This window comes from Camelus bactrianus, chromosome 28 (genome assembly GCF_048773025.1).
Source record: "Camelus bactrianus isolate YW-2024 breed Bactrian camel chromosome 28, ASM4877302v1, whole genome shotgun sequence".
Taxonomy (NCBI): Eukaryota; Metazoa; Chordata; class Mammalia; order Artiodactyla; family Camelidae; genus Camelus; species Camelus bactrianus.
The window spans coordinates 16,154,912-16,182,777 of NC_133566.1; the positions used below are offsets into that span (position 1 = coordinate 16,154,912).

Genomic DNA, 27,866 nt, shown 5'->3' on the forward strand with positions numbered 1-27,866 from the left:
TCAGAGAGGTCAATCTACACACTTCTCCAGACTTTCTTGTCAATGATTATGATGATTAATTTTATGTGTTAACTTTGCTTGGCCCTGGTGCCCAGAAATCTGGTCAAATATTATTCTGGATGTTTCTGTGAGAGTGTTTTTTTGGATAAAATTAACGTTTAACTCAGTGGACTTTGAGTGAAGCGGATTGCTCTCCAATGTGGTTGGGCCTCACCTAATCAGTTGAAAACCTTACTAGAACAAAGACTGACTCCCCTGAGGAAGAAGGAATTTTACCAGCAGATGGCCTTTTGATTCAAACTGCAGCTTTTGCCAGAGTCTTCAGCCTGCTGGTCTACCCCATTAGATTTTGGGGGGGGGGGCATGCAAATCCTCCACAATCACATAAGTCAGTTCCTTAAAATTTATTTATCTATCTATCTATGTTTATTCTATTCTCTGGTGAGCCTTGACTAATTCTCCAATTTTTCATTCCTGTTCTATCCAAGTCCTTGAGCATGAAGCCAAACCATTAATAACTGATCATGAATCAATAACCAGTAGATTCATACTTCTGGTTATCTCCTGCTCTAGAAAATTGAATATACTGCCCTAAGTTCTATGCACAGGGAGGATTTTTCTTTACCACTGACCTTCAGGGTCATCCTTGAATGAGATGGTCTTGCTGCAACTTATAACTTTTGGGCAGTATCAGCATTATATCATGCAGACCCATCTGTAAACCATGCTTGAGTATTTTCATCCTCAGTAAACTAGTCCTAAAGAAAATCCCAGGAAGCCTTAGTCAGAGGAGCCTTAGAAGGAGAGGCAGTGCGACTGGAATTTGTTTAAAGGAACCTGAGCCAGCTGCTCCTGCAACTTAGTAGTACCTCCCACACCTGCCCGAGCTCGGCCTGTTCCATTCAGCCGTTTGCATTTGATGACAGGTTGCCACTGCACGTCCACCCTTTTGACTAGGGGGATCCAACAACACCCAGATTGCTCTGGAAAGCTCAGGCCGTACAGCTACCTGATATCCCATGGCCAGGTGTTCTGTTTCTACCAAAGCCCAACAGCAAGCCAGAACTGTTTCCCAAAAGGAGAGTAGTTATCTCAGAAGAAGGTATGGACGTGCTGTGGAGTCCTAGAGTCTGACATGGTGATTCTTCTGTTGGTGCTTCCCAGAGGCTCCATTATGGCACCTTGATTTGCCACAAACTCTGAAACTGGCAGATGACTCCTTCCCCAGTCACTGTCTGCACATGCACGAGAGACCTAGAACCAGAATCGCTGTGAGATGTAAGGCTAATCCGGGCCGGCTCTGCAGCAGTGTTTGACCACATCAGCCTCCTTGCTGGTTCTCTGCATCCACTCTGCCCCCTCCAATCTGGGGTCCAGTTTCAGCCAGAGGAGGATTTTCAAAACACTGATGTGACAGTACTCTCATCAGTGGCTTCCTGCTGCTCTCAGGATGAAATCGAAACCTTCAGAGGACCTCTCCCACTATGTGCGGGCTCCGTGCCGCCACCCTCTCCACTCCATCCGCACGTGCACCCACGATTCCGGGATCTGGCCCCATCAACCCAGCGCCTGATGGGGCAGGGCAGTCTCCCTCCTACCCTGCAACCCTTTACCTGACTTACTCCGACTTATTTGTCAACAAAAAAGTTAATCAGTCGATCTAAGAAAAACATAGAAATTTTTATTTGAGCCAAACTGAGGATTGTAATCTGGGAGCAGCATCTCAGAACAAAAGGCATTTCCATTCCTTACACCCTCTTCCACCGAAAACGTGCCTCCCATTTTCCTTGCATCCTGAAATGTTTCCCTTATTAGTTTAGTAGCTTTAGTTACATATATTATAATTCTTAACCTTAAAACCTTAATCTCTAGCGAAAACCAAGAAGTAAGTAATTGTGAACTGTTTGCCATACCAATGTTTCCTGATTGGTACTTATGAATATATTTTATAACTTCTAGAAGCATACACTCTCTCATAGAATTTCTTTCCTCAATGTGGTACAAGGATTGGTGGGTTTGGGATTATTTCTGGAGCCACGCCTCTGGTCCTGTAAAGACTGGATTTGTAAAACAAGAATAGCTGTTTTGAATTCCTCAGAAGACTGGGTGGCCTCCTCAATGAGAACAAAGGCCTGGCACACCCATTCACCTATGTTGCAATGTTTTACTCTCCCTCATTTAGCTTAGGGATGAAAACCCTGCAAAAAAAAAAAACTCCTATCAGGGTACGAATACCAGCTATGATCAGTTTAGTCAGGCGGGTAGCCTCCCATTTTGGTAGTCCACTTACAAACACTTCTGAGGATCCTCCCCGGGTTTAAGAATTTCTTTAACCATGGCTCTCAATTCAGCCTTTGATCTGAAGAAGCTTGCCTACAGCCTCAGGTGGTCCCATTTCTAAAGGTAACCCTTCAATAATGTCTTCTGTTTTGGGGAGGTTTTTTGTCTTTTTTTTTTTTTTTTTTTTTTTTACCTGAAGTACAGTCAATTACAATGTGTCAATTTCTGGCATACAGCACAATGTCACAGTCATGCAGATACGTATATACAATAAAGTCTTCTGAATGGAAAGGCAGTTCAGACCGAAGGTGACTACAACGAGTACTCAAATAAAGGAGGAAAGAGGGGACCCGGATAATCATTAATCTTTTGTTAGCCTTCTACAACAAATCTATCCATGAGGTTATTTTGGAACTTGGAAGTCTTTGGGAGCATCTGCATATCAAGTGAAATAGATACAATAGTTTAAGATGAGAGCTCCCTAAATTTTAGGAATTTAGATGTTTCTCCACTTCAAAGGATCCAAGGAGCTAGCACTACAAATATTTTTCCCGGCTAACCTAATTTTAGAGAAGAGAAAAACACTTACCACTCTTGTTTCCACTAGAAACTGTAGGCACAGATTCAGAAGACTGCCAGCTTTAACTCCTGCTCAAATTGTTTTGGAGTGCCAAGAGAACCCCCTCTTGGCTATTTCAGAATCCGGTTTCCTTTAGTATGTAATTTAGTAGTTGCAAGCATATGTAATCAAGAAAGGCCCTATGGGGCCTTCCCAAGACAGACCTGTGCCCCACATTCTCTGCTGTAGCTCCCCTCTGAAGTACCCAGGTAATACTATATGAGTCACGTTTCCTGAGTTGTTTCATGGATGCTAAAGAAGAAATTAACTGGATAATCATCAATACGTAGCCCCCAGACCTACTGGCTCCTAAGGAGTGATAATGTTAACCCCTGTGACACCTTGTTATCTCCCCATCAACCAGTCAGAGAATTGTGCACAAGGTGATCACAAACTGGGACTCCCTTCCCCCACCTGGCCTTTAAAAACACTTTGCTGAAACACCTCGGGGAGTTCAGGCTTTTTGAGCACTAGCCGTCCCAGATTGTATGACGCCCTACAATAAATGCTGCACTTTCCTTCACCACAGCCCGGTGTCGGTAGATTGGCTTTACTGCGCACGGGTGAGCAGACCCAGGTTTGGTTCAGTAACACGTACATAAACCCAGCTGGTATTCCTAACTGGCTTTGGTGGGGGAAGGTGGATCCTACTCAAGACTCTATTCATGAGGAGTCTAGAGATTGGGGGACTTGTTAAGTTGCAGTCTGATTTTGAACTCAAGGGCTGACATGCCCCCTCCCTCCCCTCATCTTGTTTGTTCTCTCTTCATCCCTCCATCAGGCCATCTTCCGCACTGGCTTCATCCCCATGGGTCCTCACAGTGACAAAATGGCAGCAACAGCTCCAGGACTCACACCGCAGCTTCAGAGAGTGAGAGAGCAGTGTCTTTCCCCAGCATTCCCAGCACAGGCCTCCCTGGGCCTCGTTGGCTGTAACTGGGTTGGGTGTCCACCCCTCAACCAGCCACTCTGACCGGGGATAGGGAATGCACCAGCTGACTGGGGCCTGGCCTTGGAGGTTGGGTGGATCCCTGGACTGCATGGACAGAGAGTAGAGGAGGGATCCCCAGGCAAGACTGGGGGGCACTGGCAGGAGACAAGGGAGGATGCAGGGGAGGCAGAAGACTGATGTCCAGCCAGCTGACCTTCCTCATTGCCCCCATGGTGTCTGTGTCGGCTAGAGAGAAGTTCTGAAGGCCTCTTACTGCCAGGGGAGTGGAGGGGCTCTGTCAGACAGGGGGATGGGTCGACAGAGATCCTGCATCCACAGGGGTTCAACAGCGTTCAAAGCCAGCAGAGAACTGAACACAGGGAGCCCTGTGCCTGGGTCGAGGTGTGAGAGCAGAGACAGGTAGGCCTGGGGCAGGTGAGTTAGAGGGAAGCTGGGCCTTCCTGCTGGAGGAACAGACAGAACAAAAGGGCAGTTGGCAGGGAGCCCAGGTCTAAGACTGACAGCCCTCAGAGGTCAGGACAGCTGTCAGGGGGAGGTTCATGGGTCGGATGGTCCTCTGACCAGTGTCACCACCACCCACAAGAGGGCTGGGTTCAGATGTCCACTCAGGAGGCCCTGAAACCCTTCCAGGGCCACACGAGGCCTTCCTGTGAGGCCCACTCCCATTACACCACCCCTTCTCTGGCCTCTCAGCTCTGGCCAAGAGCTAGGTAGTTTCTTCCAGATTCCTCATCTTGGCCTGGCTGGCTCTGTTTCCGGACCACAGGCACCATTCCCTGTGCAGACTGGGCCCTGCCTGCACCCTGCTCTCTTCTCCGATCGCTGAATCCTGCAGAGTGCACTCTGCAGCCAGCCAGCCTGCACATTCTCAGTACAACCAGCGGGTTCAGACAAAGTCTATGTGATTAGAGCTGAGCACGTGACACCAGAGCCGGCTGGCCTCCGGTGCTCCCCTAACTCGAAGGGCTAGGACCCCTGTGAGTGGGCTAGAGGCTGGGAGGGGGACCCAGGACCTGCTTTGGGCTGGCAACAGTATCCGTGGCCTTGGGGGCTTGCCTGGGATGTTCGGGCAGTGAAAAGACCGTGCCCAAGATGTCAGAACCTGGCTCAAGGAGGGCCCCGCACTAGGTCTCAAAGCCTTACTGACTCAGGTCCTGTCTGAAATGTGGCCACGAGGGAAGCTGTGAGGGAAGGCGGGACAGGCGAGGGAACACAGGCTGCCTTGGGCTCTAAGCCGACATCCCAAATACTTACATCAGCAAGGGCCCCTCCTCCTCAACCCCTCACCTGGCGCCTATTTCCTCTTGCTTTGATCACAATCCTATGGGACGTCCAAGTCCTCCTTGGTGAGCTTGGTCGCCTAGTCTGCAGCGTCCCTCATGACCCGAATCACTGCCTTGGACATTTTGCCTTCCGGGTGCCCTCCCACCCCGGACTTGTATTTCCCCAAAGCAAAGACTGTGGCTCGTCCACCGTGGTCTCCCCACGTTGCCGCCCACGCCCGGTAGGTGGAAGCTGTTTACTAAATGTAGACTGACACCTCCCTTCTTGTGGACCTGGGCACTCGGAACTTGGAGGAGGATCATGGGGGTGTCACTGCCTGAGGGGAAGGAGGAGGCAGAAATCCCACCCAAAGCAGACACGCAATGACTAGAAGCCCTCGGAGAGCAAACAGCTCTTGGGAGCCTCTGAGGTAGCGGGGATCTTGGAAGGGCAAACAGTGTTGATGCCATTAGTGAGGGCTCCAGGCCGCCGAGTCGGAGACAGGATTGTTCCGGGAGATTGCAACAAGACGTGCGTCCTCAGGAGTGCAGAGGGGAGGGCGTGGTGATTTTACAGTTTGGTTCTGTGAGGCTCACGTCTCAGCTGTTTGAAGCCTGCTCTGCACACGCCTCCTTCCCAGAGGGTCTCCCACGGCCCAGGTGGCTGTCTGCTGTCTGGCCCTCTGGTCCCTACAGGGGCCTGGGAAGGATGTGTGTGGGGTTTTCAAGCTTTTTTTTTTTCCGTTTTAGGATTTTCAAAAGCCTAATAGATAAGGCTAGGCCTGTGAAACCAAACATGCACTTTATTTGCTTCAGGCTGGAATTAAGTCAGCCTTGTGTGGTAACAGCTGTGTCGTTTGATGACAGTTATGTGTGTCCTAGTTAACAAAATACAGCTGACAGTGTGGCCTCTCTGCCAGCGCCCAGCTCAGTGGACCCTGGGCGTGCCTGTGGAATTGTTACTTGATAAATGCAGTTTTCTGAGGGAAAGCCATGTGGAAAATGAGGCAGAAATATGAAAATGTCTTTGGGGCCGTGAAAGAAATAAGTAGCTTTGCTTCCAAGTAACTTCCTCGGGGACCTAAGGGCAGGAAATTGATGAGGAGGCCGGTGTGTGGTGCAGTCGCCCCCTGGTGGCCTTTGAGGAGCACAGCACCTAGAACCAATAGAACCTCAGGTGAAGAAGGAAGAGGAACCACGGACCTTCTAAATCGTAGACTTTGCTCTGGAAAGCTGTGCAGCAGAGCAGGGTGGGGAAGGGTACAGTTGCCTTACCCAATGTTTCTGGCCCTCACTTTTCCCAAACCCCTGCTAAAAAGGTAACAAGGGGCCTCCTCCATAGGTTGTGAGAGGGGAGGAGTCAAGCCAGGCCCCCGTGACGCTCAGCGCTTGCTCCAGGCCCCAGGCAGGTCAGCGTGGCCGCGCAGTGAAGGGTGGCAGGTGGGTGGGGTGTGTGGGCAGGAAGAGAAGATGTCTTCAGGCAAATTCTGCTTCTGCCCTGTGACCTTCACCCTCCAGCCAAGGGGAAACACAGAAATGACTTCCTGGAACTGGCAGAGAAAAATGATCTGGGAATGAAACACAAATGGCACCTCGAGGAGTCCCCCTACCTTGCAGATCTGTTCAGAGGCTGCCGGGCTGGCGCATCTCACAAAGGCTTCCCAACCATGGGAACCACGCATCTGAAAATTGGCAAATGCTACAATTCGGGGAATGTTAGACAGTTACCAGCACAGCACTGGGCAGCAGCCACGGTTAATAGCAGCGGGGATGGGAGGGGCTGGAAAACCAGAGTCGGGACAAAGCCAACAAGAGTCCCCCTCCTTTTGTCAAGTTTATTTTATTAAAATATACAGGACCGAATATTGGTGGGCGCTGAGAATAGAAACCACCCTCCCAGGCCGCACCCAAGGGAGACACTTCTGCCATGCAGACATGCGGCCAGTCCGTGTCCCAGCGCGGGAGACAGACCCCTCCTTGTTGGACGTACAGCCAGTCTGGCCCAAGGCCAAGGAGGGCAGGGCCATGATGGTGACCCTCTCTCCTTTGACCTTGGCCCCTTAGAAGCAAAGCCACACCAGCTGGGAGGGGGGAGAAGATCCCTGAGCCAGGGAAAGCTGATGCCCTCCTGGAGGAGGGGAGAGGGAGCCCCCAGTCAGACTGGACATGGGTGTCAGTGCAACTCCAAGGGGCAGGCCCACCTGTGTGTGGGTGCCAAGAGGTCCCCACCGCGGCCGAGCCAGGCTAATCTCCATGGCCTCTGCCACCCCCCTCTTCCTCTGAGGGCCCTGCTCACCCTTGGGCCAGGCCTGAGCAGAGGTGGGGCGGCGGCCGATGGAATGTATGGTTTGGGAATGTTCCTCGGAAGGGCCTGTGCTGCCGGGGACAGGGGTTCCATCTCAGGCGGCCTGGCGGTGGGACAGCCCCTCTCTCTCTCTGCAGAAGGTTTCTGTAGACCTGCCATCCAGCCGCAGGCCCCTCGGCCCTCACTGTTGGCGCTGGCTTCAAGCTGACATCAGCCTCCATCCCCAGAGCAGAACCCAGCCAAGCAGAATCCCCGGGGTTTGTGCTTTTGAATGTTAGTGAGATGGGCTGGGCCAGGGATTGGGGGGGGATGGGCTTTGAGCCCCCACGACTCTGAGGCACAGAACCGACCCCCATGCTTCTTCCCCAGGGCCACCAGATGGGGGTTGGTAGGACCCAGGCCTCAGCCCGCCAGGAGGGCCTTGCCTTGAGAAGCAGTGTCCTAGGAATCCCCCGGGGGCTGCAGCCTGAGCTGGTGGGGCCCTTGTGCTTTTTGTATGGGGTTGGGGTGAGCCTGCGTGGAGGGGTGGCCACATGGCTTCCAGACCCTAACCGGGAAGAGTGGGGCTCATCCAAGCTGCTGGGCAGAGGGAGATGGGCCCACAGCAAAGAGGGAGGGAGAAGCCCCTTCCCAGGCCTGCTCTGCCCCCCACACTCCCTGGCTGTGGGCCCTGAGTTGTGTGACCTCTTTTCAGGACCTAGGAAGGTATGGATGCTTGAGGGGGTGTGGGCAGCCCTACCCGCTGCACCCCACCGAGCCAGCCCTAGCAAGGGAAGGCTCCTCCGGTCCCAGTGAAGTTGGCAGAGAGTTCCCCTCAGGTTGTCCACCAAGAAACCCAGTCCCCTGCCTGAAGGGCCCTCTTCTGGGGATGGAGGAGACGGGAGCCCACTGGCCCCGCAGCAGCGGGGCTCACCAGCTCAGTGGGCTGGCAGGCGTCCTGGGACCCAGGGCAGCGCTTCCAGGAAGCAGCGGGCTTGTCTAATCACCACGTCTTTCCTGGGCTGAACTCCCCCGACCCCCAGCTGCCCTTCTGGGGTCCTAAGGTGAGGGCCATTCTGGAACTGTAGTCAGTGGGCGGGGAGTGGCTGGGGGGGACAGGAAGGCCGGAGCAGCCCCAAAACAGCCCAATGTGGTGGGAAAGGCTTGCAGATGGGAGGGGCCTTTGCTTTGGAGACTGGAACCTCCTCTGTAGGGGAGGCAACACTCAGAGGCCAGCGGCCTGAAGACACTGCCGTTTCAGCTGCCCGCCCAGAGGCGGCCTCACCCACTGGCCTGGGAGGGGGCTGGCTGGGGTGTGTGGCTCTCACCACCTGGACCCAGCCCCTCCCTCACCTCTGCCCCCCAACCTGCCAGCCCAGAGGAAGGGTGTTTGAGAGTGTGTGTGTGTGTGTGTGTGTGTGTGTGTGTGTGTGTGTGTGTGTCTGTCTGGAGCAAACTATTCACTTTTTGCAAATATATTAGAAAAAAGTTTCTCATGGAGGTGGCTCCTGGCAGGATTGAGGTTTCTATGGGGCAGAGGTGGCAACAGCCACTCAGGGACCCCTCCCCTCGCCCTCCCCAACAACACGTGCCCTAGATGACGTTCTCGAATAGCTGCATGGAGCTCATGATGTCCTTGTCCTGCGAGGAGAGAGGACGAGAGGCCTGGTCAGCCCTGGTGGGCAGTGCCTGAATCCGACCTCGCCCTGAGCAGAGTCTCGTCAGGGACTTGGAGCCCCCCAGTCACTGGCCAGTCCCTCCGGGCGAAGGGGGAGCTGGTCAGGCACAGCCTGTCTCCAGCCCCACGGCCGGACTGCTGGCCCGTCCGGGAGCTGCTAACTCACTGATGGACAAACCCCCCACCCCGACTGGCTGCGCACTTGGATGGAGGTCGGGAGCAACCAAGGGGCCGCTCGGGGACTGAGGCAGGTGACCGAGGCCCATATCCTGCCCCCTGAAGGGCGCTCTGCAGAGGAGGGTCAGCAGCAAGGCTGGGGGGTGCTCCAGCCTCCTTCTCACTGCGTGACCCCGTCCCGAGGGCCCCAGGTCTCCCCACTGATGCGAGGCACTGAGGGACAGCGCGCTGGGCTGGGCTGGGCGGGGGGCTGGCAGGAGCGGGTTGGGGGGTGGGCTCAGGTGAAAGGGGGCAAGTGGAGACTGGAGGTGAGGAGGGGACAGGCAGGGGCAGGACATGAGGTGTCTTCAAGCCCTGATGTTGCCTACCTTCTGACAGGTTTCCAGGAACTCATCAATGGTCACCACCCCGTCCTGATTCCGGTCCATTTTCTGCAACCCAAGCCATGCCTTCAGTAAGGCTGTGGCCCACCAGGGCCGGCCCCTGCCCCCGGCTTGAGGACATGGCATTGAGTGGGTGGGTGGGCTCCCTCCGTCCCAGCCTGTCCCCTGCCCTGGATCCAGGCCGCGTAAAGTGCCCTCCTCAGCCACCCCCACCGCACAGTCTACCTCTCTGGCATCTCCCTAGTCGGCCCCTGACCTGCAGCCACTTCCCGGCAGCTTTCCTGGGCTCACGCCCCCCAGAACGCATCCCCGCTCGTTGGACCCCTGCACCTCCCTGACGGGCAGCCTGGCAGGTGGAGCGGCTGAGGCACAGGTGGCCGCATGTCTACAGGGCCCCCAGCAAGTGGGAGGAGGAGGCTTCAGCCCTGTCAGTCCCCATGGACACAGAGCAGTCACCCCAACCCACTCCTCTCGCAGGGAGGTCCCTCGTAGGACTGGGAGAGCTCTCGGAAGGCACCGGAACACTGGCCCAGGGTGTCAGCTGCCTCGGAATCCAGGCACCCCCACCTGCTCTGAGATGTGGTTCACAGACTGGGCAGTGGGGATGGTTGTGAATGGCTTCTCAGGATCCTGACCACCAGCAAGGTGAGTCTCCTTGTGGGAGGGGGAGGCTCAGAGGGGAATGGCAGGCCCAGGGCTGCCCGAAGGGCAGCAGCCCCTTCCCTGTGCAGCCGGGCTGCAGCGCTCACCCGGAAGAACCTCTCCACGTGCTCCAGGGGCGCGTCCTCCCGCAGGATGGGGTAGGTGTGGCGGCCCATCATGTCATAGATGGACTTTATGATGGCCAGCATCTCCTGCAGGGGGCCAGAGGGGCTGGCATGAGCCTGGCTGCAAAGAGGTGGGGTGGTGGGGACTGAAGGTCTGAGGGGCGGGGGTGGCATTAAAGGGGGGCACCTCCAGGGCAGTGGTGGGTAAGCAAGTGGGGCTGTGTGAGCTGGAAAGAGACAAGCTCTCCCCCATCCAGTCTGCCCAGCTAAGCTTCTGACTCTCCAAGAAGCTGGAGATAGATTCTTATGCGCAATCTCCAGAATTGGAAACAGTAGCAACCATTTCATGTACCAAAGTGTTTGGGCCAAACAAAATCAGACTGGGCCCGTGGGTGAGTGCCCCACACCCCCGTTTCACCCTGCCTTAAGGGACCACACTGCTCACCCGTAATTGGTGGGAGCCAAGACCAGCTCCACAACCCCTGCCCTCAGCTTCTCCACTGGTGTCTCCCCAAGGACCTCCCCGTGAGGAAGGATGAGCAGGGACACTGGTTGGATGGGACAGAGACATGTGGCGAGGAGCACACAAATTCCAGGCCCCCCGCACCCAGGAATGTAGGTCTGAGAGCCCAGGAGAGGAGGAGAGCCCCCTGGCCGGCTGCCCCTCCAGGCATCTCTGGATGGGGAGGGGAGGCAGGGAGCCAGGGCAGCAGGAGAGGGGAGGAGAGAGGTGGTGGGGGGCAGACAGGCGCCGGCCAACCCTCTACCTCTTTGGTGATGTAACCATCCTTGTTAATGTCGTAGAGGTTAAAGGCCCACTTGAGTTTCTCGTGGACTGTTCCTCGCAGGAGGATGGAGAGGCCGACCACAAAGTCCTGTGGAAAAAGAGGAGGGGGAGGAGTGACAATCCGGCGCCCAGAGTCTATTTCCAGTTCGCTGTGTGGCTTCCACTGAAATTCACACCTGTACAGGGGAGGCACCTCCATCACAGTGGGCGGATGGTGTCTGCCAGGTCGATGTTGCGTGAGTCTGCGGTGTGTCTGCATGTCTGTGCGTGTGCGAGCGTGTGTGTGTGGCGGGGATGGCATGGTGGCTGGTACTGATCTGCTCAAAGACATTCAGACATAATGCTGTCTTAGACCCACGTGTGTTGCCGCTGACAGAGGAGCCCGGGGCTGCTCTTTTATTGAAGGGGCGCTCTATTTTCAGTTTATCAAGTGTCTACATGTCAAGGTGCCTGAAAAGTTATAGCTTAAAAACTAACAGTGCTCAGCTCTGGAGTCACGCCGTACCTGGGTGTAATCCCCTCTGAGGTGTGACAGATAGTTTATCACTCATGTGACAAGACGTGAATGGTCAAATGGCTTCTGTGTGAAAACCTCAACTGTTGTAACAGTTGGTGGGAGGTTTGTAGGGTAAGCCCTCCCTGCCCCATGGGGTCCCCCCAGGCTGCTCTGACAGAAGAGAAGAGAAGGGGGTCTGGAAGTGGGGGTGGAGGGTGGCAGACGGTGGAGGGACAGGACCAAAGCATCAAGGGGCTTGGTCCCCACTCAAATTTTAGATTTTCTGGATCAGAGGAAGCCTGTATCAGAGAAAGATTAAGGGAAAGAGAGAAAAGCTGTTTTGGAAGAAACAAAAATTATTCCAGGAGGGGAAAAAAAAAAACTTAACCAAAACTCTTCAATTCAGAGGGTAGAAATCTGGCACCCCCCACACTAAGAATTGGATGCAATAAAAAAGGAATAATTGGGTACAAGACAGCGCTCCTGGGAATGAAAAATAAGAAAGCAAAATAACAGACTCAGAAGGGTTGGAAAAGCACGTAGAATCTTCCATCAAATAGTGCGAGAAGGCAGAGCTGGAAAATAGGAGACAAAAGCGGGTAACGAGAGGTCCACCCAAGAAGGACCAGCTGTTGGCCAGCAGGAGTTTCAGGAAGAGCCAGAGGGCAGGGAGGGGCGCGTGTCCAAGAGGGAATGAAGACTTTCCTGGAACAGAAGGCTGTGAGTACCCCGGTCCCATAAGGCCTAACAATGCGTGGAGATAGCCTGCAGTGTGGACTGCAGGCACATTATCATGATGACAGTTCAGAAAATTGGCTGCAAAGACAGGATCCTACAAGCTCCCAAAGAGAAAAGCAAAACCAAACAGAAAAAAAAAATCAGGTTCTGGACACAGGGTCGGGAATCAGGAGGCTTTGCCTTTTGATGGCAACACTGGGGGCAAGAGGCCAGTGGAGCGATGCGGCCAACGCTCTGAAGGAGAACAGCTTCCCACCGTAGCTCTGGTCCACACGACAGATCAAGCAAGAGTGAGGACAGAACGAAGGCACTCCCAGGCATCTGAAGACCCAGAAGTTACCCCATGTACTCATTCCTAGGAAACTCCAGGAAGACGTACTCCTGAAAAGAGAGAGTAAAGCAAGGAAGAAGAAGATGAAGGCCTACAGGACCAGGAGACCCAACCCAGGAGAGAGGAGAAGAGGTCCCCAGAGGGCACGCAGTTCTGATGGATGATGGAGCCGGTCGGAGGCTGGAGAGGCGTCCTTAGGGAGATGCCCGTTCACACGACTGGAGAAGCGCCGGGGCTGAATTAACGATGAGGCCACAGACTGCAGGCAGATGACAACTCAGGACCACTGTTCACCGCAGGCAAAACAAAAACATGTGCAGGAAATGGAAACGTAATCATAGTTCCCTACCAGGCTCAGCTGGGGATCAAATTCACATCATGATAGTAAACCGAGAGTGCTTATCTAATCTGAATCCTTTAGTTCTGGAAAGCCAGGGGATGGGAAAAGTGTGTGTGTGCGCGGGACACTCAACTCCCGGCACCCACGCAGAGAGACAACAGGCAGCATCTAAAACTGGGCCATCGAGAAGGAGCAATAAATGGATGCTATTAGGTGACAAGGAGAAAAACAGTGACAATCGGCTAAAACAAGGATGTGGTTGCTTCCTCGGGCGTGTCTGGGGGCTGGTAACTCTGTTTTCCCAAAGCACACCCTGTAAGTCTCCTGGAGCCTTAAAATTGTGTGTGTGTCTTTATAAGTAAAGAAGATGAAGACACACAGAAGGAGAAACAGTGTGATAGTTCTTACGTGCCTGCATCTGGGGAGTGCTAACCACTGCGGCTCGCGTATGATTTATAGAGATAGTGGAGAGTCAGAGCATCCTTGAAGTCACGTCATGCCCTCTTCCCTGGGGTCTGATTTGGGCTTTCCCAGGGGGAAGAAAAGATGCAGGCTCCGACTCGGCACAGCAGGGAATGGTGGGTCCCAAACACCCTTCCTGTGTGGGCATGGGAGGGACCTGGCATCACTGTCCTCCCATCCAGCCTTCTCAGATGCTGCATAGAAGCCCTCGTGGTCAGCCACAATGGAGGAATGTCCCTACTCAGTGTCCTTTAGCATGTGTGTGTAGCATAGTAGTGACGGTGCTAGGAGAGGTGGGTGGGAATGTCCCCGCGAGGCCACTGGCCCGTCCTCAATAACTCACAGGTGACCCCAAGTCCAGCCAGCCCATGTCTGGGTGCTTGCTGTTTCTAAATATCCAGCCACTCGCTGGCTTTAAATTTCCAGGCGCACACGGCAGTTTCATGTGGGACCGTTGCTAGTTGGAGCTCCTTGCGCTCACTGCCGGGGGGTATGAAACCCATCATGCCCACAGCCCTGCTCTGCACTGTCCCTAAGGCAAGGCCCAGGGAGGATGCGGGGCTCCCCAGGGACACAGTGGCACTGGCTGGGACACCCCAGAGTGTACATGAGGGGCGCCCCGTAGAGTGCAGAGCAGGAGGTTGTGGGGGGTGGCAAGTGTGATTAGATCCGGAGCTGCAGGCCCTCGCTTGGGTCCTGAGGTCACCAGCTTGGCCAGGGGCACAGGGGGCGAGTCACTGTAGGAGGAGAGGGCAGCCAGCAGCGCGGAGGTTTGCTCGGTTTGCCATTTACTCTTCTAGGTGCAGGCAGGGAAGTTACAACGTTTCACCATATCAATAAACTCTAATTAATACATGTCTTATCTCAAGGATATACAGAAAGGAGGGCGATCATTGTAAGTATCAATAAGGTGACCTGACTCTGCTTTTAGGGCAGGCTGAGAGGTTCGGTCTGAGGCAGTGGGGAGGGCTGAGTGTCTCCCCAACACCCCCATCCTTCCTGGGAGATACATGCCCTCCTCCCTTCTTGTAAGTCTTCCCAGAGAGGAGCACTGATATCAAGGAGAGCTGAAGGCCTGAGATCCTGTAAGAGATTCACAGCCCCTGGGAAGGCGCCTGGCAGAGAGGCGACAGCACCTCCCCCTGCAAACCCTCTGCTGACCACCTTAAAGGGGCCACCAGACCCTCCCTTGGGGAGTGAGAGCGATGACCACAGGAGAGTGACAGAGACCATCTGACACCTGCCACTGTGCAGGGAAGGGCCCTGCTAAGCCGATTGACCATCTGGTTTCTGAACAACAGACACCACCATCAGAGCCCTGGCTGGGCCCATCACACAACTGCTTCTCACTCACAGAGGCCTCAGGTGCCTCTTAAAGGACACCCAAGGAACTGGCCACAGGGGTGAGACCAGGGGAGGACGATGGATTTTCCCTGTTTACTCCTTCGTACTGACTGGCATTACTGAAAATAAAAAAGCTAAAAACACGGTAGGTTTACATACTCACACACACACTAGCCCTAAGAATGTGGCCCGGGGAGGGCGGGGACCCGGTGGTCCCAGAGCGAGGTGGCCTTGGGCTGCTCCCCCCGAGCCCCAGGCCCAGGTGTCAGTGAGCTGGGCTGGCTGGAGGCACAAGAAGTTAAGCATCTCACAGCATCGTGAGTTATTATTACCCCGGCGGGTCCAGGCAGGGGCTTTCTGAGCTGGCTGCCACCTCTGCCGATTTCCTGTCAGCCGCCCTTGGCCTTGGAAGCCAAGCTGGGCGGTTATCGATCAAGCCCGGCTATGAGCAAGGTTTTCCTCTCCGAAGAGGTTTCAGCTTTTCGCCTGCAGCTATTTTTAGGGGCCTGGGCTCCACAGCTGGGGCCTCTCTCAAACGATCCCATGTGGCTGGCCCTCGGTGGAGCCCAGACGAGGCCCTGGTGTCGGTGGAGGTGGGGCCAGGCTTCTCTTTCCCGACAGCGGGGAGCACCAGGCTGGCTCACAGTGCCCGCTGGGAGGACCTGGCAGGCTGCGCAGGCCGGGCTGCTCTGCCTGTGTTCTGGCAAGGGGGTAAGTTCCGGGGCGGGCTGCCCAGATCCCATCAGCACAGACCTGTCGTTAAACCTTGCCTCCTTCTCAAATGCAAATTCACGCTGGGTCACTACCAGCCTCAATGTGCCTGAATAGCTCCCTTGGCTTGGCGGGGCTGGAATGGAAGGAAAGGCTGAGAATAGGGTGGCCAGACAGCAAAACCAAAGTTCGGTGATTTCAGTCAGGCCCAGGGCCAGCCAAGCACAGTCCACTCGTCTTGTTCCCTGGGTGACACGCTGGACCATTTAACCCAGGGTCATGTCTGAGCCTCTGGATGGCCCTGAGAGGGTGGCACCAGGGCCGAGAGATGCCCCTCACCCCACCCCCACAAGTTGCAGGACCAGGGGACATGGGAGGGGTCAACAGGGACCTACCTCAAAGTGGATGGCCCCATTCCCATCTGCGTCGAAGGCGTTGAAGAGGAAGTGCGCGTAGGTGGTGGCATCTGGGGAGACCAAGGGTGCGGGCTGGGAGGGTTGGGGCTGCCTGGCGCCTGAGCTCCAACCCCAAGCAGCCCCACTGGACATCCCAGCTGCATCCTGGGCTGGATTCCCCACTTCCTACTGGACAGAGGCAGCATCAGGCAAGGGGTGGTGGGGAGGATGGGGGGGTGAGGGTCCCCTCCCATAAAAGGGATGCCCACCCTCTGCAGGGCTGCCCCAGGGAAGCAGGAACTTTGGGGAGAAATGGGGTGGGGGGGAGGGACAGCCTCCGACTCACCTCCCTGAGGAAAGAACTGTGAGTAAATGAGTTTGAACGTATCTTCATCCACCAGGCCCGTGGGGCACTCCTGCAGCAGGAAGGCACCCCTCTCAGCGACCTCAGCCACCCCAGCACCACACCCAGACTCCACAGGGCCGGGCCCCTCTCAGCCCTCTGGGGGACACCTGCTGCCGAGGCACCACTGGCTCCACTGAGCCCCAGGCTGGGGAAATCCTGGTTGGGTGGGCATGGCAGGAGGGGCAGACAGGGGTGGAAATGATGGTAGCAGGTGGCCTCATACCAAGTTCATCCGTCCACATGCTCCTCCCAGCATAGAGACACACAGAAAGGAGCATGGTGCCTTCTGAACACTGATTCTGGGACCTGGCCCACCCCTCAGACAGCTCTCCCACAAAACTTCAGCCCCATAAATATTTACTGCCCCTGGGATATTTACTGTGCCCTGGAAATTTTCCAGAAGGTCTGCCTACACCAAAGTCCCTCCTTCCTGGAGCCAGGGACAGGAGGGCCGGCAGATCGGGGCCTCTCCCAGGGGAATGGGGAGCACTCACGTTCTTGAAGCCCCTGTAGAGGGACTGCAGCTCCTTCTTGGTGAACTTGGTCTGTGCCTGCAGCTGGTCCAGCCTCTCCGGCTGGTGGCGTACTGCGGACAGCTCCAGCTCACTGTCGCTGCTGTCTGGAGGAAGACACAGACCCAGGAAATGGAACATGTGCCCGGGCTCCCCCATCTCACTCCAGTGTGGGTGCTCGGCCATGGGCAGAAGTAGGGGGTGGAGAGACTCTCCTTGCATGACTACCATGTATGGCTGCACAGGCTGTGCACTGTACAAATGCACGGGCTCTAGTGGAACAGCACACTCAGCCATTGTGCCTCAGGGCCTCTCTGCTGCCTGGTTCCTTACACAGAGACCTCCCTATTTGCCTCACCACCCTGTGTGACCACCCTCTCAGCCACACAGATGGGGGTGAGGGTTGGGAGCTGGTCTTGTCCTGGGGAAACACTGAACAAGAAGAGGTGGAAGGGAAAAAAGACAGAAGACAGGCACAGGGGACCCTCAACCTTCAAGACCTAATTCCCGGACCACTCCTCCATGCAGCCCTCCCTGATTTCTCTCAGGAATGGAGAAGGCACTCCCTCTTGGCCCATCCAGCCTAACATGCCGCTGCGGCTACATTTGGTATGGGGGCTTTATTCACATCTGAATAGGAGGTCAAGGGCCTGGAGGGCACGGCCAGGTCTTTTCTTTCATAACATTTCATCAAAATGTTGACTAATCATGGCTAACTTTTCAGAGGTGGGGGAAGTTTCAGATGATCTTTACTTTTTTGCTTATGGTCTACATTTTCCTAACTTACTTTGGTACGGCACACATCAACTTTACAACGTCAAATAAAGCTCTAGGCAAACAGCGTGGAGTCCTACCCTTGCTGAGCAGCAGCCTCACGTTACAGAAATTCCCACTGAGATGGGCAGCACCATCCCCACTGCATTGTCATCACCCTGGCTGCCCTCGTGCCCCTCAGAACTGTGAGTCCATGGTTATCTGCACAGCTGTGTGCTTGCTCCCAGGGCAGGGGAGCCCTGCGGGGCGGCCTCCCTGCACGGCGCACTGTGTCCCTGCAGAGCCTTGCACAGCCGCCCCGAGCCTGCTGAGCCCTGTGCTGGGCCTGCTCGGCACCTGGGCCTTGACCGTGAGCACTGCCTGCTCTCACTAACCTCAAGAGCTCCCTGCAAACTGTCCAGCAATCAGGTTGTATCACCTTTGTCCATGCATGCACCCATTCCACATAACAGCTATTTCCTATCTCCCTTCTCTAAATTCCTAGTACCTCCTCCCCCATCCTCATCTCAAGTTACTTCCTACTTCACTGAGAACACAGAAGCCACAAAAGAAAAATTTCCCAAGCTCCCAACATCACACCTACTCACCCACCTGCATCTGGACCAGACATCCTCCTCCTCTGGGATCAACTGTCCCTGTTTTGGCCTAAGGCAAACACCTCCACTTGCTCAGTGGGTCCCAAGCCCTCTCACCTACTCAAGGATGTGGCTCCAGCAATTCTCCCCACTATTTCTTCATCATCTTTCTTCCCATCCTTCTGGATCGTCCCCATCTTATACAGACATACTGTTAAATCTGGCAACCCTTAATCAAATTAACTATAAGCAAATCTTGCAAGCTAGCAATTCTGCTCTGAGTAAACATCTCAGATAGAATCTTACCCAGCTAAGGGACCTGACAACAGTTGGAAGTTGGAAGCTTCCAGGGGTCCTTCACAGGCAGGACGGGCAGGCACGATACGGGGGATGCCCACCAGGGAGAACTGTGCAGAGGATTACAGAGGCACACAGCAGCATAGATGAGTATTAAAAATAAGGTACTTACTTCAGTTAAGAGGCAGACATTTTAGACTGAATATAAAAGCAGGACCCAACTATACGCTGGTTACAAAAATGATATTCTTAATGCAAAGACACAGAAAAATTTAAAATAAAAGAGTAGGGGAGGGTGTAGCTCAGTGATGGAGCACATGCTTAGCATGCACGAGATCCTGGGTTCCATCCCCAGTACCTCCATTAAATTTTTAAAAAGTCAGACATAAAAGAGTTCATACTATAGGATTCCATTTATATGAAATTACAGGATGGGCAACACTAATCCAGGGCAATAGAAAGCAGTAGAGCCGGTGGTGGTTAAAAGAGTATACACAATTGTCAAAACTCACTGAACTGAACACTCAACATCTGTGCATTGTGTTGTATGTCAGTCGTACGTCAGTTAAAAAAAAATTCTGCTTAGACTTTTGCCTTTGGTCATGACAGGGTGGTGAGTGTCAGCCTTATCTCCTCACCACAAACAACTTGAAAACTGGAAGAACTATGTGGGACAAGGGTCTGCAGACTTTGGGCTACAGCACAAGACTACAATCTTTGGAAGAAGGGAAATACATCAAGTGAGCTCCACATTCACCCTGGATACTGGCTGGGGACACACTCTGGCCCCCGACATGGCGAAGTGCTGACGAGGTGGAGATCAGAGTTTGGGGCTGCTGAGACAGATTTGCAGAGCAGGGTCCTGGAGAGGAGGGAGCTGCACAGAGGGGTGACCCTGGAAGCCTGTGTGGGGGTTTCCCTTGGGGTCTTGGCCGAGGGCTGGGCCACGCGTGCTCTGAATGAGACTCTGTAAGGACCAGCTGTGCGCAGTTGTTGGGGCTAGTAGGGCAGAGAGCTGAAAAGATGTATCAGACTTCATGCAATGATGAAAAAAGTTGGAGTTCTGGCCCAGCTAGGATGGCTACCTCCCTAAGCACCCCAGGCACTCAGCTGAAACCCCAGAAAGGCCAAGCTTTAGGAGAAAGGACCATGCCCTGGGCTAAGGGCCATGCTCTAGTGCTAAAGCCAAAATCAAAACAAACCCAGTCTAACAAAGTTTAAAATAAAGTCTGTCCAGATCAAGGGATCTGCCAGTAATGTAACTGCATGCCAAACTAAAATCCGATGGCCTTATATTAAGATAATACAGTCCAGATTCCCTACCACATAGCACCCACAATTTCCACCGTATAATAAAGAATGAAAAGCCATGAGAAGGAGGATAATATGACCCATAATCAAGACATAAAGCAGTCAGCAGAATTATTTGTCTTTTATTATTAGAATTATTTTTTTTAAACTTTAAAACAATTACTACCAATTTGTTGAAAGCATAAAGGGAAAGAAAAGAGAAGAAATGGGATTCTCAGCAGAGAAGGAAAAGCATTAGAAAAGAACCAAATGGAACTTCTAAACCTGAAAAAAAAAAAACCTCAATATCTAAAATAAAAAATTCACATGATGAATGTAAGATTAGTTTAGACATTACAGAAAAAGAAGTCTGTGACCTTAAAGACAATTCAATAGAAATTACCCAAGCTGAAAACAAAGAGAAAAAGATCTTAATAAAACCATATAGAGTCTCAATGATAGGTCAAGATTGACAACATCTCATGAAGTTAATAAACAACTAATTTACTCCTCAGCCCCTGGGGGCCAAAAAATAAAATAAGAGAAAAATTCCAAACCAGCAGCTATTTCTTTCATTGAAAAATGAAAACCAAGAAAACAAAACTGTCTTAGCCCTACTTCCCCTTAAGCTGTTCTCTTTCTCTCTCCTTAAATTCACTCTCTCTACTTCCTCTCCTCTTATTCTCCCTTGAGCTCGCTCCCCTGGGGCATGTGCCCTGCTACTCCATACAAATGGCCTTTCAAAGATCACCAGTGATCTCCATACCACTAATCCAGTGATCAAGACAGTCATCTGGATTCCTAAATCACACAGGGCAATACAAGAATGAAAATGACAATGCGGGTAAACCCTGAGGGTATTATGCTAAGTGAGGTAAGTCAGACACAGGAAGACAAACACAGTATGATCTCATGTATATGTGGAATCTAAATAAAAGCCAAACTCATAGAAACAGAAGAGTAGACTGGTGGTTGCCAGGGGTTGGGGAGGTGGGGGAGATGGGGAGAGGTTGGTCAAAGGGTACAAACTTACAGCTGTAAGAAGAATACATTCTGGGGACCTAACGTACAGCGTGGAGATGACCCTTAGCAGTACGTACTGTACACGGGAAAGTTGCTGTGGGAGGAGATCTTAAACGTTCTCACCTCACCACAGTAACAAAAAGATGGTAATTATGTGAGTTGATGGATATTTCAACTCACCTTATTGTGCTGATCATTTCATAAACTTACACAAAGGGTTAATTATCTCAATACAGCTGGAAAAACAAACAAACAAAAAGAAAGAAAATTATATGCCCATTTCGCTTTTGAACATAGATGCAAAATCTTAAACCAAATGTTAAGTAACTGAATCCAATTGTATTTATTTCAAAAAACAAAACAAAAAGGGATACCAGGATCGAGAAGGTTTTATCTGTACGAGTAGGAGAGAAAATCATGAAAATCCTAATTCAGAAGAGAGAAACTTCTAAGTGAAGTAAGCAAGAAAGAGAAAGAAAAATACCATATGAGATCGCTCATATGTGGAATCTAAAAAAAAAAAAAAACAAAACATAAATACAAAACAGAAACAGACTCATAGACATAGAATACAAACTTATGGTTGCCAAGGGGGCGAGGGTTGGGAAGGGACAGACTGGGATTTTAAAATGTAGAATAGATAAACAAGATTATACTGTATAGCACAGGGAAATATACACAAGATCTTGTGGTAGCTCACAGCAAAAAAAATGACAATGAATATATGTACTTTCATGCATAACTGAAAAATTGTGCACTACACTGGAATTTGACACAACATAGTAAAATGACTATTACTCAATAAAACAATGTTAAAAAAAAAAGAGAAACATCCACATCTATTTATAATTAAAATAAACAAAAACTCTAAGCAAACTAGGAGTCAAAGGGAACTTTTTAAACTTGATGTAGCTTATATTTGCAAATCAAATATTTATTTGCACAAAATATTAGGTTTAACAGCAAAGGCTCAGACACACTCTCTTTAAGACTTGGGACAAGCCAAGGTTGGCCACAGTTACCACAAACTGATGTCCTGCCAATGCTCTAAGGAAATTTCGAAAAAGAGAAAAAAAGATCAAAAACCAACCCCCCCAAAACAAAAAAAAATCCAAAACACAAAAACAGTGTAAGAGTTAGGAAATATAACTTAAAACTAACACCATTTGTGGATGATATGGTCCCTACAGGGACCAAAAGAATCAATAAACATGAGAGTTCAGACTGCCAGATGCAAGATTAATTTATGAAATCAAAAGCAATTTTCTACACCAGTAATAACCACCTAGAAAATATAATAAAAAAGATAACATTCATAATAGCAATAAAAACTAAAAAGGCATCTAAGTATTAGCCAAAACTCAAAGGATGCCTAATAGAAAGATCATCTGAATAAATGAGGCATTCCATCTTGGACAGGACCATAATAACACTATAAAGATGTTATTTCTCCTGTGATAAATTACAGATTCAATGCCACCTCAATCAAAGATCCAGGTGGATTTTTTGAGGGCCTTGATGAATTTCCTCTGAAATGTATAATGGGGAATAAAAAAAATCCATAAAAATCTAGAAAGGAAGACTGCAGAGGAAGTTTTCCCTATTACATACTAAGACATACAATCACTGTAATAAAAATTGTGTGGTTTGGTCCAAGAACAAACAAACACACAAACTGATAGACCAGAGAGCTCAAAAAGACACCGAGGTACAGAGGGAAGCTCACAGAAGCTTTGTGGAAAGGCCAGATTGTTTAGTAGATGGTGTGAGGGAAACTTGCTCATCACACAGCAAATAAATCTGGACCCCTTCCTTACGCCACAAGCAAAAGTGGGCTCCAGCTGAACTGAAGACCCAAATATGAAAGGTAAGCTGTAGCATAAAAATGAAAGGTAAAAGGGTATCTTGCTAACCTAAGGGTAGGGGAAGACATCTTAAAACCAGAAAGGAAAAAACCTGACGAATGCCATTACATCGAAATTAAGGATTTCTGTTCAACACAGGGTACCATGGCCAGTTAGAGACACTCAACAGAATGGGAGGAGACAGCATGCAGTCTTTACAACTGATGAGAGAAGAATGTCTAGAACTGACAACCATCAGAAAAGTAAACCAGAAAGATGAATAAATACATGAAAGATGGTTCAACCTCATTAATAAACAGGAAAATGCAAATTACAACAAGGATGCAACACCTCCCGGATTGACAGGAAATAATAACAATGAAATAAGAAGGCTGACAATGCCAAGTGCTGGAGAGGACCTAGATCAATGGTCGTTTTCAAACATGCTGGTGAGTGTGCAAACTGGGACAACCACTGTGGAAAACCATTTGCATTTTCATACGAATGACATATGTATACCTGCGTACCCTCGGGCACAGTAATCCTCCCCCAGGTATATACGCCAGAGAAACTCCATGCCCAGGAGTCCCTGCAGCACTCCAGCTTGAACCAATCAAATGTCCCCTGACAGCAGAGCAGATACATAGATTGTGGGGCATCCTCTGGAAGAAATATTAAACAGCTGTGAAAAATGAATGAACTATAGCAACACACAGCAATATGGTGAGTCTTAGAAACATTGCTAGATGAAAAAACAGTCCTAGGAGACCAGTCTGATTCCATTTGTTAAATAAAATTCAAAACCAAGAATAAACAAACAATATATTTATAGGGAGACATAAGGGATAACTATATAAATAAGAACAAAAATCCAGGAGTGACAAGCACAAATCTGGCTGGTGGTCACCTCTAGGGTGAGAGAGGAAAGTCACTCTGAGAGGCAGGCTGGTGACTCTCTGGTTCTGGTAATCATCGCATTATTCTTTGTGACTCACATATCAGATATATATGCATTTATTAGAGATTAACTGAAATGTTTAAAAATAATTAGATTCTCCAGGGCAAGGAGGGGGAGAGAGAACACCTCTGATCGGGATTAAAGATCAGACACTTGGAAAATTATAAAAGGACAGCAATCCTAAGAGAAATGCACAGAAAATTTACAGATAAGGAAACAGAAAAAGCTCATGAGCACAAATAGGGGTGTTCAAAATCATTAGTATGAAAAATGGTATGATGTGAGAACAATGAGAGAAAAAAGTTATACTCATTGAACCTGCAAAATCTGAAAGTTCCTTACAGAGTCAAGCTATCGTGGGATGTGGGCTAACTTCTACCCGAGCTCCAGACTCACCTGCCTGCTTGCCACCTGCACTTGGAGATGTAGGAGCTTCTCAAGTGGAACAAATCCAAACTGAGATCCTGATCTCCCCCCTAAAACCTGCTTCACCCACAGCCTTCCCCAGCTCCGCTGACGGCAGCTCCATCCTACCGGGTGCTTAGGCTAAAACCCTGGGTATAGACCTTCTTCCCAACATTCAATCCCCGTGCAAACCCTGCCTGCTCCACTCTCAGCCTGCACCTGCCTCTCCCACCTCCACTGCCCCCACTAGGGTCCAGGGCTCCATCATCCCTCCTGGGGTGTCTCCCTGCTTCTGCCCTGGATCCTGTGGGTCTATGGCGTGTGCCTATTTCTCTGTTTACTGGTGCTATGGACTTGTGTCCCCCACTTCCCCAGTTCATATGTTTAAGCCCTGACTTCCCAACGTGATAAAGTTTTTAGGAGGTAATTAGGATTAAATGAGATTTAAAGGTGGGGCCCTAACCCAATAGAATTGGTTCCCTTATAAGAGGAAGAGAGATCTCCTGCCCCCATCCCCATGCACACACCAAGGAAAGGCCACGGGAGGACATAGCAAGCAGGTGGCCATCTGCACACCAAGAAGAGGGGCCTCACCAGAAACCAACACCGCTGACACTTTGATCTGGGGCTTCTGGCCTCCAGAATTGTGACAACAGAAATTTCTGTTGTGTGAGTTCCCCAGTCCGTGCTCTTCTGTTATGGCAGCCCGAGCAGAACAATACAAGTGGTCTATGGTCAGTCTCTCCCTCTACCACGGGGACCTTGACAGGTCCTTCTATTGGCTCAGTGCTGCACCCAGCCCTGGAACAATGCCTGCATGTGGGGGCTGCACCATAACACACGCTGGGTGGCTGGCCCCCCCAGCTATGTTTCCTGTTTCAGAAGACCTAAATAGGCATTTCTCCAAAGAAGACATACAGATGACCAATAGGCACATGAAAAGCTGCTCAATATCACTAATTATCAGAGAAATGCAAAAGTACAATGAGGTATCATCTCACACTGGTCAGAATGGCCACCATTTAAAAGTCCACAAATAATAAATCCTGCAGAGGGTGTGGAGAAAAGGGAACCCTCCTACACTGCTGGTGGGAAGGTAATTTGGTGTAGCTACTATGGAAATCAGTATGTATGAAGATTTCTTAAAAAACTAAAAATAGATTTACCCTATGATCCAGCAATCCCACTCCTGGACATACAGCCAAAGAGAACTCTAATTCAAAAAGGTACATGCACCCCAATGTTCATAGCAGCAGTATTTACAATAGCCAAGACATGGAAGCAACTTAAATGTCCATCGACAGATGAATGGTGGTACATATACAATGGAATACTACGTGGCCATAAAAAGGAATGAAATGTCATTTGCAGCAAATGGATGGACCTAGAGATTATCATACTAAGTGAAGTAGGTCAGACAGAGAAAGACAAATATCCTATGATCTCACTTATATGTGGAATCTTAAAGAAATGATACAGATGAACTCATTTACAAAACAGAAAGAGACTCACAGACATAGAAAACAAACTTACAGTTACCAAAGGGGAAGGGGAAGAGGGCTAAATTAGGAATGTGGGATTAGCAGATACCAACTACTATATATAAAATAGATAAACAATAAGGACCTATTGTATAGCACAGGGAACTATATTCAATATCTTGTAATAACCTATAATGAAAAAGAATGTGTACATATTATATGAATAACTGAATTACTGAGCTGTACACCAGAAACTAATACAACACTGTAAATCAACTGTACTTCAATTAAAAAAATAAATTAAAAAAAACGGGAAACATTATTTATAAATGGGAAAATACAAACATCTATGCAGTCCCCCAGGGGAAGGTCATGGACTTCCTTACCCCAAGGCTGTTTTAACACGAAGCTTAGTCTAATTCACTGATGGAGGCTCTACACTCCCTTCATTCTTGGGGCCTCTGAGTCCTCCGTGTGGTCCCCACACTAGTGACCTAACGTCACGCCCCTCCTTAGTGAGTGTGCACCGAGGAGGGAAGCTGCGGTGACTGTGCATAATTCAAATGCGGCCTCTGGGGACCAGGAGGGACGTGGGTCCTAACACCGCCTCAGGGACCTGCCTCTTAGGGATACAAGAACCCAGCCCCTGAGAGACACAGCTGGGCCTGAAATTGTCCAGGGTGCCTGTGGTTGACAGTTCACGTGGGCCTGGGGAGAGGAAGCTGGGCCTCGAGCACACAGTGAAACGGGGCTCCCACCCTAACCTGCTGTGGCTGAGGGGCGCTTTTTGGCCTACCCCAAAGCATGAAGCTGGTATGAACTCCCTGGGCTGGCCCTGAAACCTTTGCAAGGCTCCCTTGTGGGCTGCAGGATCTTCTCTTGAGCCGACTTCACCTCCAGCCATCACCCATCTTTGCTCTCATTCACAGCAAAACCCCAAGTGCTGTTCCCACTCGCAGGCTCCCACCCCTCTTGAACCCGGCTGGTGGATCTCACTCCTCACTTACTCTCTGCTGGTCAAGTGACATCTAGACTTTGGGGTCCCACAGAGGAGCCCCGGGGATTGCCGTGCGGTAAGGGGAGGCCGGTGGGGCAGGACTCCCTTCACAATCCAAGCAATATGTTGGGAGGGCAGGCTTCTAAGTAAAGCTTCATTTGAGGTTCTGTGGCTAAGTGGCCTTGAAACCTCTGACTGTGTCTGGATGTGCGGCAGTCAGGCGCTGACTTGGGGTGGGAGGGAGGGGGCCTTGCGCAAGTCTCCCAGCCTGCAGCCACATCAGGCCTGGGCTCCAGCCCATCTACCTGTCCTGCGGAAGCCTCCCCACGCAGAGCCCCCCTCTCTCCTGCCCTTTCCCGAGCCTGTCCCAGGGGGCCTGTGGGCAGCAGCTCGAGCCAGTTGGGACTCAGGAGCCCTGGCCGTACAGAGCACGTGGTGCAGGACGCCCACCGTGGTGAATTGCCTAGCAAGTGCCTCCTCCTCTCCCACCAATTTCTAGTCCACAGTTAGTGACCGGTGACCCTGGGGAGCACTCAGGACAGGACATTTTCAGTAAGAAATGACGAGAGCTAATGCATACAGCCCTGACTCCATGCCGGGCCCTGCTTTGTGAGCTTGGCACCCATTTATGCAGCTCTACGAGGGAGACTTTTCCCTCTTTGGATTTGAACCCAGACAGCTGCCTCCACTTTGGGCTCTAGACACCTGCACTGTCAGAGGCTGGGACGCACTGCTGTGTCCAAAGACTCCTGGACACTGTGGAGTTAGAGACGTAGCCAGGAGGGTATACTAGAGTTCAAAAAGGTCCTGGCTCTGCCCCTCCCTGAGCCTCAGTTTCCCCATCTGTAAAATGGGCCTGCTGTTGAGGACAAAATGATGATGTGCACCAAGTGCCTAGTGTAGACAGTGATCACAAGGTGCTGGCCACTGTTATTGGCATCAGTGTCCCAGATCTGGAAACTCTGCCCAGGGGCTGCAGGAGGCCTGAGGGCCTTGCAGTTTACCAAGAGTGGTGGATCCTGCCAGGGAAAAGGGCATCCAGGATGCTCAGAGCATCACCAGGCCCCCAGCAGAGGTAGGAGAGGGTGCTGGGGGAAGAAGAACAGGAGAAGGAGCAGGAGGAGGAACGGTGGACCCGTGGGCCTTCTCCAAGCCAAGAGTTGGCTGCAGACCCACCAGGCTCCCAGGTCACTTTGCAAGGCCAGGCCCCCCCATGGCCGGCTGTGCACAGAGGGCAACTAGGGACAGCTGAGGCGGGGTGGTGGGCCAGGATATCACCGCCTTGGGCACTCCCCATG

The 27,866-nt window shown here is 51.4% G+C and overlaps 1 protein-coding gene across 3 annotated transcripts in view; it reads right to left on the bottom strand.

Annotated features, from left to right (window-relative positions):
• Nucleotides 1–6,934: 6,934 nt before the first annotated feature.
• KCNIP3 (potassium voltage-gated channel interacting protein 3) overlaps nt 6,935–27,866 on the bottom strand; it is a 76,542-nt gene continuing 55,610 nt past the window's right edge. For all 3 annotated transcript variants that reach the window (XM_045519586.2, XM_010959014.3, XM_074354498.1), the window contains 7 exons: nt 16,907–17,031; nt 16,353–16,422; nt 16,007–16,077; nt 11,170–11,277; nt 10,385–10,489; nt 9,621–9,683; nt 6,935–9,038 (listed from right to left, as the gene is read on the bottom strand). In XM_045519586.2, coding sequence (XP_045375542.1) covers nt 8,991–9,038; nt 9,621–9,683; nt 10,385–10,489; nt 11,170–11,277; nt 16,007–16,077; nt 16,353–16,422; nt 16,907–17,031 — 590 coding nt within the window. In that variant the 3' untranslated portion in view covers nt 6,935–8,990. The remainder of the gene's footprint in view (nt 9,039–9,620; nt 9,684–10,384; nt 10,490–11,169; nt 11,278–16,006; nt 16,078–16,352; nt 16,423–16,906; nt 17,032–27,866) is intronic.